This window comes from Alosa pseudoharengus, unplaced genomic scaffold, assembly GCF_046254945.1.
Source record: "Alosa pseudoharengus isolate Yale_2024_CS ecotype anadromous, Long Island Sound unplaced genomic scaffold, YU_APseudo_1.1 YU_APseudo_1.1_scf_22, whole genome shotgun sequence".
NCBI lineage: Eukaryota > Metazoa > Chordata > Actinopteri > Clupeiformes > Clupeidae > Alosa > Alosa pseudoharengus.
Genome location: NW_027468680.1, coordinates 23,137,012 through 23,151,930, shown reverse-complemented (window position 1 = coordinate 23,151,930; position 14,919 = coordinate 23,137,012). Strand labels below are relative to the sequence as shown.

General features: G+C 40.6%; 1 protein-coding gene and 1 long non-coding RNA gene across 4 annotated transcripts in view; one reads left to right on the top strand and one right to left on the bottom strand.

The window, feature by feature from the left end:
• Nucleotides 1–51: 51 nt before the first annotated feature.
• Nucleotides 52–4,914, top strand: LOC143139375 (uncharacterized). The gene is made up of 3 exons (XR_012990392.1): nucleotides 52–381; nucleotides 1,868–2,144; nucleotides 3,426–4,914. It is a non-coding gene; the product is annotated as an uncharacterized LOC143139375 (long non-coding RNA).
• A 7,457-nt stretch (nucleotides 4,915–12,371) lies between these two features.
• nhsl1a (NHS-like 1a) overlaps nucleotides 12,372–14,919 on the bottom strand; it is a 72,004-nt gene continuing 69,456 nt past the window's right edge. For all 3 annotated transcript variants that reach the window (XM_076299381.1, XM_076299382.1, XM_076299383.1), the window contains one exon: nucleotides 12,372–14,593. In XM_076299381.1, the coding sequence (XP_076155496.1) occupies nucleotides 13,810–14,593 (784 nt within the window). In that variant the 3' untranslated portion in view covers nucleotides 12,372–13,809. The remainder of the gene's footprint in view (nucleotides 14,594–14,919) is intronic.

Below are 14,919 nucleotides of genomic sequence, written 5' to 3'. Positions count from 1 at the left end.
TGGGGCCATTGTCAATAGCCTACAACAGCTGGTATGAAGTCTCACGTCTGAACGTGTCACTGTCACGTTAATTAATCTATTGGGACGTGTTGTGTAACACGTTTCCTTGTTAAAAAACGTGTTGAGCAGGACGTAATTATCGTGTTACTATCACGTTGTATTTCGCTTTCAACGAGCCAACAGAACCACGTCATCTGTCAAAAAAGCCTGACCTCACAAAATGGCGAGAATGTTATTTGATGCTTTTGACGTGCCTGCTTTGAGTTGTGGGTTAGAAGGAGCCACCTTCTAGCTAGCAGTTTTAGAAGGCTGAACCCCAGAATCCAGAAACAAGAACCGAGCAGGGACGGAGAAAAAAGAAGAATCCAAATGGGAAATGAGGTGAGCCTTGCTACTGCCGCTAGCATGATCATTTTGCTAGCAATTGAGCAAAACATTTTAAAGTTGATTTAACATGAAATAGTAGCCTATGCATGGGCAATACTGTGAATTCAGAGTAGGCTTGCCCAATTTATAATTTAGCTAACGTGCATGATGTAATGTTACATTAATCTGGAAAACAGCTGTTGTCTGTGTAAATTAACATTGTAGCCTAATATTGTTAGTGTGGGCTACAGCTAACAGCTGGGAGGTAGCCTATCAGCCAGGCATGTATAATCGATAATCATGATGAACGTGAATAGATTTCGTTGCGAAAACGCGCATTGTTTTAGGCCACATATCAGGTATAAAACAATAGTATTCTGATACAGCAGTTCTCCAGATGTTAGATATTCACTTATTTTATAATATAATATTGTATTTCTTTAACCTGATTAAGAGAGGGGTTTAATTCAATAGAGAATTGCAATGTGTGTAGCCCATAATATTAGATATTAGATTAGGCTAGATATAGATTAGATTCAACTTTATTTTAATTTAAAAGAGTAGTACAGGTACAGAGCCAATGAAATGCACTTGACATCCAACTAGAAGTGCAGTTAGATAAATAGGCAAGTTTTCCAGATGACATGTGTACAGTGACAGAAATAGCCTATACAGTGAATATGGAATGTGTGTCTAGCCTATAACAAAACAAATTGATAATAATACATAATAATGATAATAATAGCAGTAATTACAGTAGGCCACTCGCATTGTTGTTGGTGACGTTTCTGTTTCCTATTGTTCCATGCCACTCTCCTACTGTCTCAATATCTTAGCAATATCTAAGTTCAATTCAATTCAATGTCTTATAATGGTAAAAGATGTGGACAAATACATGATATGATATACAAATAAATCGTTGTTCACGACATGTTATGGTTAAATTATCGGAATGAGTGCGATGGTGATGCAATCCTGCTTTTCAATTAGTTGAGATGGTGTTTGACATTAAATTATAAGCAGGTCAGTTTCACATAATAAGCTATTTGTTTCTTTGGGTCTGGGTAATTCATGTGACAAAAAATTCTGTTATAGGCTTCTACCGTTTTTCTGAAAAACAAAGCAGTACAACAACATTTCTATCTCCAAAATAATGCATTGTACGCATGTGTGTACTACGTAGTGCATGCAGCTTTTAATGTCCAAAGTAGCCTAAACTGATTTTCCTGCATAAAAACTACAAATACTCCTCCAAAATTACAGTGTTGACACTTGAAGTTGTGGAGTTATATTTTAGTAGCCTATTCTATAATAGAATAAATACCCACATCAGTTTTACCCTTGTCTCACCTGTATACAACATATGTCTATGAACTGCAGTAGTGATCAAATGAAAAAGGAAAGAAAGGTGTCCTGATGTGTTGTTTAGGGATGGTCCTGCAATGTTTTCTCGACATATCTTTATGTCTTTTTTTTCTCGCCTCTACTTATGTTTTCACAGATCCTTGCTCCTGATATCCTGATGTATGGGTTGCACTTCATTATATGACTCCAACAGAACACTCACAGAAAGGAGAGTGGTGTCAAACTACAAGACAGCCAGCATGTAAGCAAGGCCTTGTTTGTCCTTGTTTGGCTACTCATTTGTCTACTTCCTGAAGAGGCTGAAGCATGATGGCCTTGACACCTCAGTCCTTGCTTCCATTAACAGCTGTGTTATGGAGTGCATCCTCACATCATGGTCTACTGCAGCGGTGGATACAAAGGACAATTGGCAGGTATTTTACGTCACTTTTGCATTACTTTTACTGTGATTTTGCTAGATATGGTTGTCGCTGTGCTAAATATAGGCCCATATTGTAAATCGAGAAACGCATTGTACAGCGGATACATCTTGGGCTATACTATTTAGGGACAGCTGAATTGACCACCTAAACCATATATTTTCTGAAAGCCTATAGCCTCTAGATGTCAATTAATATACATTAAGACATGCCCCACCTTCCTACTGACTATGGTGCATCATAAGGCGTACATAGGCCCATATTGTAGATCGAGAAACGCATTGTACAGCTGATACATCTTAGGCTATACTATTAAGGGACAGCTGAATTGACCACCTAAACCATATATTTGCTGAAAGCCTATAGCCTCTAGATGTCAATTAATATACATTAAGACATGCCCCACCTTCCTACTGACTATGGTGCATCATAAGGCGTACATAGGCACATATTGTAGATCGAGAAACACATTGTACAGCTGATACATCTTAGGCTATACTATTAAGGGACAGCTGAATTGACCACCTAAACCATTTATTTTCTGAAAGCCTATAGCCTCTAGATGTCAATTAATATACATTAAGACATGCCCCACCTTCCTACTGACTTTGGTGCATCATAAGGCGTACATAGGCCCATATTTTAGATGGAGAAACGCATTGTACAGCGGATACATCTTGGGCTATACTATTAAGGGACAGCTGAATTGACCACCTAAACCATATATTTTCTGAAAGCCTATAGCCTCTAGATGTCAATTAATATACATTAAGACATGCCCCACCTTCCTACTGACTTTGGTGCATCATAAGGCGTACATAGGCCCATATTGTAGATCGAGAAACGCATTGTACAGCGGATACATCTTAGGCTATACTATTAAGGGACAGCTGAATTGACCACCTAAACCATATATTTTCTGAAAGCCTATAGCCTCTAGATGTCAATTAATATTAATTAAGACATTTCCCACCTTCCTACTTACTCTGGCATATCATAAAGCATACATAGGCCCATATTGTAGATCGAGAAACAAATTGTTCAGTTGATACAATTTGGCGTACACTATTAAGGGACAGCTGATTCAACCACCTAAACCATACTAGGACTTGGTCCACCCTCCTTAAATACTTTGGCGCACTATATTAAAGGCATAGGCCTGCATTTTATAAGTGGACTTTATAGTCATCAGTATGTTTGAACATGTCAAGAGAAACACTGAGATTGTAGTTTCTTTCTTTGTACACTTGTTTTATCTCTATTTCTAATTTCCAGGTTGTCAGCTGTTATCAGGCTCATCACCAAAGCAAAAAGACATGCCAGGAAGGAGCAAAATGGGTCTTCTACACATGATGTTTGTCAAGCACTGCTCATTGACTGGCCAGGGGTCCTCTGTATTGTGACCACTGGTCAAAGGCGCCACATGACTGTCTCAAAGTCCTCTACATCATTCCGGTGACGGGACTTCTGGCCTAGTATGACAGGATGGGTCTTGTGTTACTGTGATCAGACGGCTCAACAATGCATCATTCTCATCCATGCATCACATCGCCTCAAGACTGGAGTACTGCAACAGCATTCTCTATGGTCTTGAAAAATATTATTGTCTTTATTATTATTATTATTATTATTATTATTATTATTATTATTATTACAGGTCTCTCTGCACCCGAACCAGCAGGTTCAGAGGAAGCTTCTTTTCTGTGGCTGTCACCCGACTGGACTGTAGCTCTGTATCCCGGTGACAACCAATCAACTAAGCCCCCAAATACCCTATTCCACCCATAGTGTTATTTATTTACAAATGCACATACTGTAATTACAATTATACATAACCATATTCTACTGCTCTTCATGCTATCCATCCTGAACACTTCTTACTACTCTTATAATGTTACTGTTTCTGCACTACAATGGTACTGTTACCACACTGCACATATCTGTCTATATGGTTCATACTGAATATCCATATTTATTCAGTTTTTCTCATATGTTCTGTTAATACACTGCCCATATTTATATCTAATTTATATTACTCTAAACCACCTTCTGTAAACCAACTGCATATTACTGTCTACACGACACTATACAGTATTTTTTGTCCTGCCTATGCACCATCTGTCTATACTTTGTATATCACATTGCACTTTTGCTTTGTACAGGGTTCCCACGGGTCATAGAATTTCTGGAATATCATGGAATTTTAGAAAGTCTATTCCAGACATGGAAAGTCAGGGAATTTTTATAATTTTGGGGGCAAAGTCATGGAATATCAGGGAATTTTGTCGTAGTAGTTTATGATGTACTAGCCAAAATGCATATTTCCACACAGTATGTATATCTGGTTATTAGCTTTACAGCTTGCTTGAGTAGCCCAACTGTGTTAATTCAATGCCTATTTATTCATCTCCCGCTCTAAAAAAGTAAAAGACTCTTGATGCGGCTGCTCTGAAATCATTGGTCGGTATATTGTAAGTCATGGAAATTCAGGTGTTTTGTCAGGGAAAAGTCATAGAATTTTACATTTGACTTAGAGTGGGAACCCTGTTTGTACTTTTACTCTGCACAATGACAATAAAGGTGAATCTGATCAAATGTAAATTATTATTTAGTGCCTGTAGTGCTGCTTCGTATTAGCATACCTTTGCTGTTTGTTTTATGTGTATTGGACAACCCCCTGTTTAAAGCAATCACAAACTTACAGATTTTGATTGATCTTGATACACAGATGTGTGTTGTGCTGAAATAAACCCAATTTCACTTATCTTAGGTGCGGTGGGAATTTTGATGCACAAGAAATCTTCAGAAATGGCCGTTCAGAGAGCATTTTTTGACAGATGTTGACCAACAAAAGTTCTTAAATCATACACAAACCATTAAAACATCCATATTTTGATTGAATATGATACACAGAGGTGTGCTGTGCTGAAATAAACCCAATTTCACTTATCTTAGGTGCTGTGGGACTTTTGATGCACAAGAAATCTTCAGAAATAACCGTTTAGAGAGCATATTTGACAGATATTGACCAACAAAAGTTCTTAAATCATAAACAAACCATCAAAACATCCATATTTTGATTGAATATGATACACAGAGGTGTGCTGTGCTGAAATAAACCCAATTTCACTGATCTTACCTGCCATGGCAAGTTTGATGCACCGGACATACTCAGAAACTACAATTGAGACACCCATATGGCCAGACAGGCCTAGGTAAGTGTCACACCCATTATTTCATGAAATGTCAACATGTGGCACATATTTTGATACAGGGAATGATAACAAACGTGTTTGTCAAATTTGAGACCTCTAGCTGCTTGTATGTTGTCAGGAGGCAGAGCCAAAGATTGGAAAATGTAGATTTCTAGGGGGCGCTATAGAGTCTATGAATGTGTGAGGTGTGATTTTACGTATCTCATATATTTTATGTCATAGATAGATGTCACATGCCAAATTTAGTCTGTTTATGAGGTATGCAAGTTAGAAATGCTAACCCTAGGTTTAGATGGCCATAATTTGCATAGGTCAGACAGGCCTTGATAGGATTACACCAGTTAATTCAAGATAGTACCAAAATGTGGCACATATTTTGATACAGGGAATGATAACAAACTTGTTTGTCAAATTTGAGACCTCCAGCTGCTTGTATGTTGTCAGGAGGCGGAGCCAAAGATTGGAAAATGTAGATTTCTAGGGGGCGCTATAGAGTCTATGAATGTGTGAGGTGTGATTTTACGTATCTCGTATATTTTATGTCATAGATAGATGTCACATGCCAAATTTAGTCTGTTTATGAGGTATGCAAGTTAGAAATGCTAACCCTAGGTTTAGATGTCCATAATTTGCATAGGTCAGACAGGCCTTGATAGGATTACACCAGTTAATTCAAGATAGTACCAACATGGCACATATTTTGATACACGGGATGATAACAAACTAGTTAGTCAAATTTGGGACATCTAATGACTTGTGTGTTGCCAGGAGGCGGAGCCAAATATAGGAAATATTGGATTTCTAGGGGGTGCTATAGAGTCTGTGAATATGTGAGATGTGATTTAACTACACACTCAAATATAGCTGCTTGTGTGTTGTCAGGAGGCGGAGCCAAAGATTGAAAAAAAGTTTGAATATGTGAGGGTTGAGTCCATTTCACTATATTTTGTGTCATCCAAGGATGTTACATGTCAAATTTAATCAGTCATATTCTAGTTAGAAATGCGAAACCAATGTGTACATGTCCATGAATTGCAAAGGTCAGACAGGTCAGATAAGCTTACACCAGTAATTTTCAACTAATAACATGTAGCACAAATTGATATAAAGGGCATAGAAATTGGCAACTGGTTTGCCGTATTTGAGACCAGTAGCTGAGTTTGTATTGCTGTAGCTTCCTGGATGTGTGAGGTCATTTCACTTTGAGGTTTCTGAATGTGTGAGGTAATTTCACTCCGATCCCATATTTACTAACCCTAGGTTAATAGGTCATAGGTCAGACAGGCCTTTGTAGGGTCACACCAATTACTTCACAACATTAGCACATATAATGCATGGGATGAAAACAGACTTATCTGAGGTTAATTTAAGCCTTGACCTTGCTGATGAAAACCAGAGTGCAGTCAATCAGTGGTCCAAACATATAGAACCAGTACAAGTGAAAGCAACCTAGCAACCAACATGATTACCCTATAAACCTGCATAGCAACCACCATATATCCCGTAGCAACACCATAACAACCTTCTCAGTTACCCTAGCAATAACTTAGCAACCACTACCATAGCAACCCCTATGTTTCACAAAATACCTTTAGAAAGCATCCAGGGTTTCCCGCAGAAAATTGCTTAGTCAAAGTGGTATGGTGGGGTGGGGTGTTCTTGTTTGTGCGATACAATAAAGACTCCACCATACAAACTATACCACACTATACACATTTTTACAAATAAGAACAGTGAATTAATGTGTGCAACTTTAACAAACATTATACAAACTATACAACAATGAAGTGAAAAGAATGCAAAAGAAAGAAAAACAACATTTTCAAAATGTGCAAACGTAATCACAGTCACTGCTTATGGCAGAGCTGACAGCATCGCTACAGTCATACTCCTTGGTTTAAAAAAACACAATTCAAGGGCCCTTTGATAATTGCACTCTTTAACAAGTGCGGACCATTTATGCTTTCATGCAGGCTATCAGACTGTTGCCCTGCAGCCTGTTCTGCAAGTCTGTCTTGATCTATACATGGAGAGTGAATGAAGTTTAGATTATTTTAGACTTTTGTGTAAGATGTGTAAGATTTACACAAACGATGATAAATAAAGCGATGACACCACCCGCTGCAGACCATAGGATGTGAGAATGCACTCCACAACACAGCTGTAAATGGAAGCAAGGACTGAGGTGTCAAGGCCAGCATGCTTCAGCCCCTTCAGGAAGTGGACAAACAAGGCCTTGTTTACATGCTCGCTGTCTTGTTGTTTGTAGAAGGACACTGCTTTAACAGCTCCTTTGTGTAGGTGTCCTGTTGGAGTCATATAATGAAATGGAATGCATACATCAGGATATCAGGAGCGAGGATCTGTGAAAACATAAGTAACAGAGAGAAATTTAAGATATGTTTAGAACATTTTGAGCTCCAACACAAAGGCAAAGCAGTTTCAGCCATGCAAACCATATATTTTCTTAAAGCCTGTCACTTGTACATGTGAGTTAACATAGACTAGCACATGGCCCACCTTCCTGCAAACTTTGGAGGACATAAATGTATACATGGCACTATTTTGTATATTGTCAAAGTCAGTAGAAAGGTGGGACATGTCTTAATGTATATTAATTGACATCTAGAGGCTATAGGCTCTAAGAAAATGTATGGTTTAGGTGGTCAATTCAGCTGTCCCTTAATGGTATAGCCTAAGATGTATCAGCCGTACAATGCGTTTCTCGATCTACAATATGGGCCTATGTACGCCTTATGATGCACCATAGTCAGTAGGAAGGTGGGGCATGTCTTAGGGTATATTAATTGACATCTAGAGGCTATAGGCTTTCAGAAAATATATGGTTTAGGTGGTCAATTCAGCTGTCCCTTAATAGTATAGCCCAAGATGTATCCGCTGTACAATGCGTTTCTCGATCTACAATATGGGCCTATGTACGCCTTATGATGCACCAAAGTCAGTAGGAAGGTGGGGCATGTCTTAATGTATATTAATTGACATCTAGAGGCTATAGGCTTTCAGAAAATATTTGGTTTAGGTGGTCAATTCAGCTGTCCCTTAATAGTATACAGGGCTTAAAATTCATTTTTCAAAATGGGGGGGGAATTCCCCCCTTAGGTTATTCATGTAGGGGGGATTTACACTATTTGGGAGGGAGGGGGGGGGGGGGGGGGGGGGTCGATTCTGATACCAAGTCAAGAATTGCGATTTCGATACTTCTTCGATACTTTTTTAAAAAAGTGTTTGATTTTGGGGCCCCCACCACCCTGACATCATCAGTAATATATACTGTAGTGGGATCATTCACAACAGTGGACATCCTAGATTCTGCTTGACTCTCTCCACACACACACAAACACACACTTAAAATAATGATGGCTTATGTGATATGTTTCTATTTCATATATTTTTTCATTCATAGAGTGTATTTAGTTAATAATATATTTTTTAATGTATAGCATTTTACTAGTAATTACTAGTAGCTAAACATATTTAGTAATTTGAATGCTTCATATTGACGTTTAACCTATAACACTTATCTTTAATGTGGTGTGTAGGTCTAATTGAGTGCACATTGGTGATGAGTAGGTGTAATTGAGTGCCTGTCACTTTAAGAAAATACGTGAGAGTAATCCTCCCTTCAGCCTGACGGTTTTAATTTAGGCTAGTCGCTAGTGAATAAAAGTTGTGCATAAGGATATGTGGATGCAAATCATTATGTTTTCTATGTCATTAGATGCAATAAATGTTCAAAAAACTAACAAGTCGAAGACAATCTTTCTGGGATCAAGTGTTGACGTGACCTGAGCTAGCAGGATAGTTACCAAGGAGCTCTTTCCAGATGTAAAAGTTTGCCATGGTTGCATAGCCTATTTGCGTAAGCGCAAAGTGGTTCTCTCTCTCTCTCTCTCTCTCCGTGTGTGTGTCAGTGTCTGCATGAGGCTGATGATTATGTTCAATTCAACTCGGTAGTTGATCCGTCCGGTCAGCACCGCATTCACGCCACTTCATGATTATATTAACGTCATCAGACAGGATGTAAAAGTGCATGCGGGAATTTCTCGCATTATGATGGCTAGAGTTGCGGGACTTGAACAAATTATGCGCAATACCCGCAATCCCGCAGTGAAATTTAAGCCCTGAGTATAGCCCAAGATGTATCCGCTGTACAAAGCGTTTTTTCGATCTACAATATGGGCCTATGTACGCCTTATGATGCACCGAAGTCAGTAGGAAGGTGGGGCATGTCTTAATGTATATTAATTGACATCTAGAGGCTATAGGCTTTCAGAAAATATATGGTTTAGGTGGTCAATTCAGCTGTCCCTTAATAGTATAGCCCAAGATGTATCCGCTGTACAATGCGTTTCTCCATCTAAAATATGGGCCTATGTACGCCTTATGATGCACCAAAGTCAGTAGGAAGGTGGGGCATGTCTTAATGTATATTAATTGACATCTAGAGGCTATAGGCTTTCAGAAAATATATGGTTTAGGTGGTCAATTCAGCTGTCCCTTAATAGTATAGCCCAGTGTTTTTCAACCTTTTTTGTGCCACGGCACACTTTTGACACTTAAAATGTCCCACGGCACACTAACATCCTGTGTGAAGAAAAAATAAACATACCATAGCCTAAAATTTCAAATAATACACAGATATGGCCTTATTATGTCTTCTATGCAAGACCTGCTCAATAAAACAAGCACCCTCTGTTTGATTTGTATGTGATAATGTGACTATATCTAATTTAATTGTTGTTATGAACTGTATACGTGATGATTCTGTGAATACTGGATATGGGGCCCCCATTGTACAATGCCTGCATACCACAAATAGTGCAATCATACAATCAATGAGAGCATGTGGTTATAAATTCTTTGATGCAACAGTTGCTTTTCTGGACCAGTGAGTGACATTTGGGTAATTTTCTGCGGCACACCTGATGATCTCTCACGGCACACTAGTGTGCCCCGGCACAGTGGTTGAAAAACACTGGTATAGCCCAAGATGTATCCGCTGTACAATGCGTTATAACGTGAAAATATCATGTTATTTCAAGATATGATATTTTTACGTTTTTACAAGATATCACGTTATTACATGAAATTATCACATTATTCAAGATAATGACGAAACGACAGGCAAGAATAGGATATGCTCGTTTACACGACTCAATCAAATTCTATTTTAAGCTCGCAAGACATTAGGGGGCTGACAGGCAACTCATAATTCACACCAGAAATTATTGCTTGTTACAATAACTGCACTATTGGGTAGTGGGTTTCTCGCTAACATTTGAAAAATCAAACAGGTTAAAAGTCTAACAGATAACAACATATCAACATAGTCGTAAGTGACGTGATTGGTCCGCCATCTTTGCTTTAAGTTTATCTCGTTTTGAACTTTCAGCTCATTCATGGTAAATGTAATTTAAATGAAATTTACCATTTAAACAGTTGGTCACAGTTGTCATTCACAAGGAAACTCATTTTTGAATCCAAAACCGTGTTTGGTACCAGACTGTAAATATATGCATTTCTGCTGTGAAGTTGGACATTTTAACTAGGGGGTCTATGGAAATGGACTCACTCTTGGAACCAACCCCTGATGGGCCTTCAATGTAGCCTACTGCAGGTTATGGACCCTCCATGTTGGCTTCATTGTTGGTATTGAATGTTGCCGCTTGTCTTGAACACTACACATGACTTGCGTTGATTTCCATTGTATTTAGTACATCCAACATACACCACACATACTGTACCCAGACCCCCCACAAACATTCACACAGCAAAAATACATCTCCACACATACACACACTCAATCCCACACTGAAATTGTGCGATAAAATGCGCTACTGCCTGAACTCTTGACAAACTAGCATTTTGTGGAGGAAGCTGAATGTTGTACATTTGAGTATTTGTAGGCCTATACAGAAAACAGGGGGAAACCAGTTTTATGTTAACTTATGATTGACAGTTTGTTTCTTCATGCAAAATAGATTTGCAGTTTAAAATTAAGCTGCCTTCTTTCAGAGGTTTAGTGAAATCGGGTCACTTTTTACCCTTAGGACAAAGGGAGTAGGCCTATATGGAATGTTAAGACAGCACAAGGAATAGATGTTTATTTTATTTTTCCCTCATAGTCACCACAAATGTGTTGCTCTGCTGCTTGAGCTGTCTTGACTGGTTTGGGTATGTATCCCTTTTCAGACAGTTTCCTGTAAAATATTGAAGTGTCGGTTTCACCACGGGTCAGGAAGTGCTTCTCAGGTCCTTCCCGGTCTAGTAGTGTGTACAGCCATGCATCACTTACTCCCAACCCCAGCGACCGGAAATGCAGGAAATTCCTACTTATCGTCCGAGGAGCGTGGCCAGCAATCAACAGCTCCTCCTTCCCACCACCCCCAGTCCCACCACCTCAAGATAAACACCACAGACCACACAGGGGAGAACTCAGTCCTTACATGTGTAGTATTATCTTTAAAAAAATTTTTTACAAATGATCAAATCTCTGCACCTTCAGGAAAAGGTGGAAGGTCACCATTACTGATGTGTTTTAGAGACATCATTGTGGTTAAGTCTAAAATTAGCAACAGGACTAGCAAACAATGAACACACTTGATTAGCAGATACCGACAATTGCTGTATATAAAAGCTAGCATTCCTATTACCTCATGTATTTCAGTGATATTTAATGATGTCCTGTACAGTATATACTTTTCAAAATTATGTTGCTGTGTTTTTTGTGTCATAAAACTACACAGTGAGAAGCCTGAGCAGCTATAGAGACAATCTATCTATATATAAATCTGTCTCTATTTTTTAGTCAAACACAGGATCTGATTCAATCATTGTGCCATGCGGTTGGGATGGGGGGGGGGGGGGGATACGGTACGGTATGTTTGGTGTTCACACTGTAAGCGAGGCAGCAGAGGAAACACGACACACCAATACCACAATGTTGTTTATTACAGATAAACTTCAGATCAGCATACAGCCTTCACCTCTCGGTATCGCTGCCTCCTATCTCTGCACCCAGACCGCCTTACATAGGTACTCTCTATAGAACTGGGATTGTCTGGGATCTCAGTGTGCTAAACACTAGAAACTAATCCCCATGTTAAAAATAAAAGTTATAAAAAATGTACAAAGTTGGGATTTTTTTTCTTCTTCTCCAAGGCCCATTACAAAGGACGTGGGTGTTGCTTGACATTGACATTGACATTGTCTTACTCATTTACAAAACCACCTGTAATAAAATTGGATGTCAGGTGTGTGTGTGTGTGTGTGTGTGTGTGTAGGGGCTTGAATCTCATTAAAGCGTTGATTGTTTTTATAAGGTATGGCCCAGTAATTTCATTTTTAAAAATGCTTATCTTTATTCATGGTTATGTCCATAGCAACCACATGCTATCATAAATCAAAGCACTGACTTTGGGCAATGATAGAAAAGAAGTCTAAGACTTACAGTATAATAGGGCTTAATATTATTGGTAATATATACAGCATAAGTTTTAACTGCATGTTATTTAGTTTTTTTACTTTCAGACATGGCTACTAAATACCTTTAATAAAACTCAATGGTATTCAGAAGCTCAATTGCTTAACTGGATCCCCACTCGAATCAAGGACTGCTGAACACAACGCCACACATCAGAAAAGAAACAGTAATATAGTGCAAATCTACAATCTGAAACGAAAGCTCTACAAGCTTCTCCACCAACCCCCTTTTAAGTCCTTCCTTGTTTCTGTCATTCACATTCTTTTTTCCAGCAAATGAACGTTCGCCTCCCACCTATCAGCATCTTCTCACAGCATAGAGTATTCCACTCTTGACACCTACTCTGAGTTCAACTCGTTAGCACATGATTGTTACATTTGGATTACTGTGAAGAATGCCACCACCCACTCACTTTTAGCTAGCTAAGAGCTAACTCCAGTCAAACTGTATATGCATATAATATATCCCTGCTACAACATTCCAATCCAAACCACTCAACTCCCTCATTCCCTGGTCTCACTCGTATAACCTCTTCAATAGTCCAACTCATCACAGCCAAAAGGAAGCCTAAAAAGTACCAAAACACCCTAACCTGCAAAACAAGCATAAACGTATGAGAGACATTACACATGGAAAAAGGTCAGACAGTGTTAATGTCACAGGGGGGAATGGTTATAACTTCCTTTGAGGTGAGGCAATTATTGGAGATGAAAATGGAAGGAAAAGAAAAGCAGTTTACCTATAAACAAATAGGGTTGACAGTAAAGAGTTGGCGTGAGTATGTTCAAGTGTGGGCTAGCACACGCCATTTCTCAAAGGGACAAAAATAAAAATGAGGTGATTTTAGAGGTCCAGAGTGAAGTCATGGTTAAATCCTAAAGAGTCTTTAAAAGCACCCTTGCTGTGGGCGCAGTGCAGTCCAGGGAGGCTTGTTCCGTCCCTAAGCGCTGCCCCCCTTGCAGAGTGTGGGGCTGGGGCTCATGGCCAGGCTGAAGGGGCTCCGGTGCTGCCCGATTGTCCTGGCGCTGGACTCCCACTGGTCCTCGTAGCCGTCGCTCATCTCGCCCTCCCGCTCGCAGATGGCCGTCATGGGGCTGCTGGGGATGCGGCTGCGGGCGTTGTAGCGGCTGCTGGCGGCCGACGGGGGCGTGCGGGAGCGAGCGTACTTGCCGGGCGGCATGGCGGCGGAGGTGGGGGACAACGAGAAGGAGGAGGAGCAGAGGCCGGGGGAGAGGCGAGGGAGGAGACCCTCACTCCGAGCCCACTCGTCCGCCACGGCGCGGCGACTACGTCCGGGGGACACGCAGGACGAGTCGACGCCGTTCTCTACCGGATCGGGCGGTGCCACATGCGAGGGCGAGGGCAAGGAGGAGGACGAGGCCGACTGAGAGGACACCGACGGGGGCGTGGAGGAAGAGGAAGTGGCGTCCGTCCGCTGCGGCCTCTGCTTGCGCGGGTCGGTGCACTTGAGCATCTCGGCGGCGGACATGCGGAAGCTGCCCTCCGTGCGACTGCCCTTCTTGAGCAGCAGGGCCTTGAAGCTGTCGCTGCTGGTGCTGGAGCGACGCAGGCTGCGCTGGATGGAGCCCGACTGGCGTGGGAGGGAGAGGGACGGGTGGGGGTGCGTCCCGCCGGGAGACACACCCGTCGGGGTCACCGGAGGGGACGGGGAGGAGAGGAGAAGCTCCTCACAGTCGCCACGGCCCAGAACTTTCCTCTTTGACCTGGTGAGTGGAGAAGAGCAGAGGGGGGTGGTGAGACACTGCAGCTACGTCACCTCCATCCTCATTTGTTTCATGGCCGTAGAAAAAGCTTCTATGTGCTCTTTCCCCAAACACAGAAACATCTTTAGTGGCTATAAAGGGCTTTCTTCACAGCTCTCTACTGTCATAAACCTGACAGACACACAGTCCTACTCAAGAGGTCACTAGGCGCTTGTAATTAAGCGAGAAGTGAAATTAAGTGAATAATAATGAGGTCAATGACATGACTGCTGGACATAAAAAACAACACACCAGAGAACAAGTGGACACCAGAGAGCAATAATAAT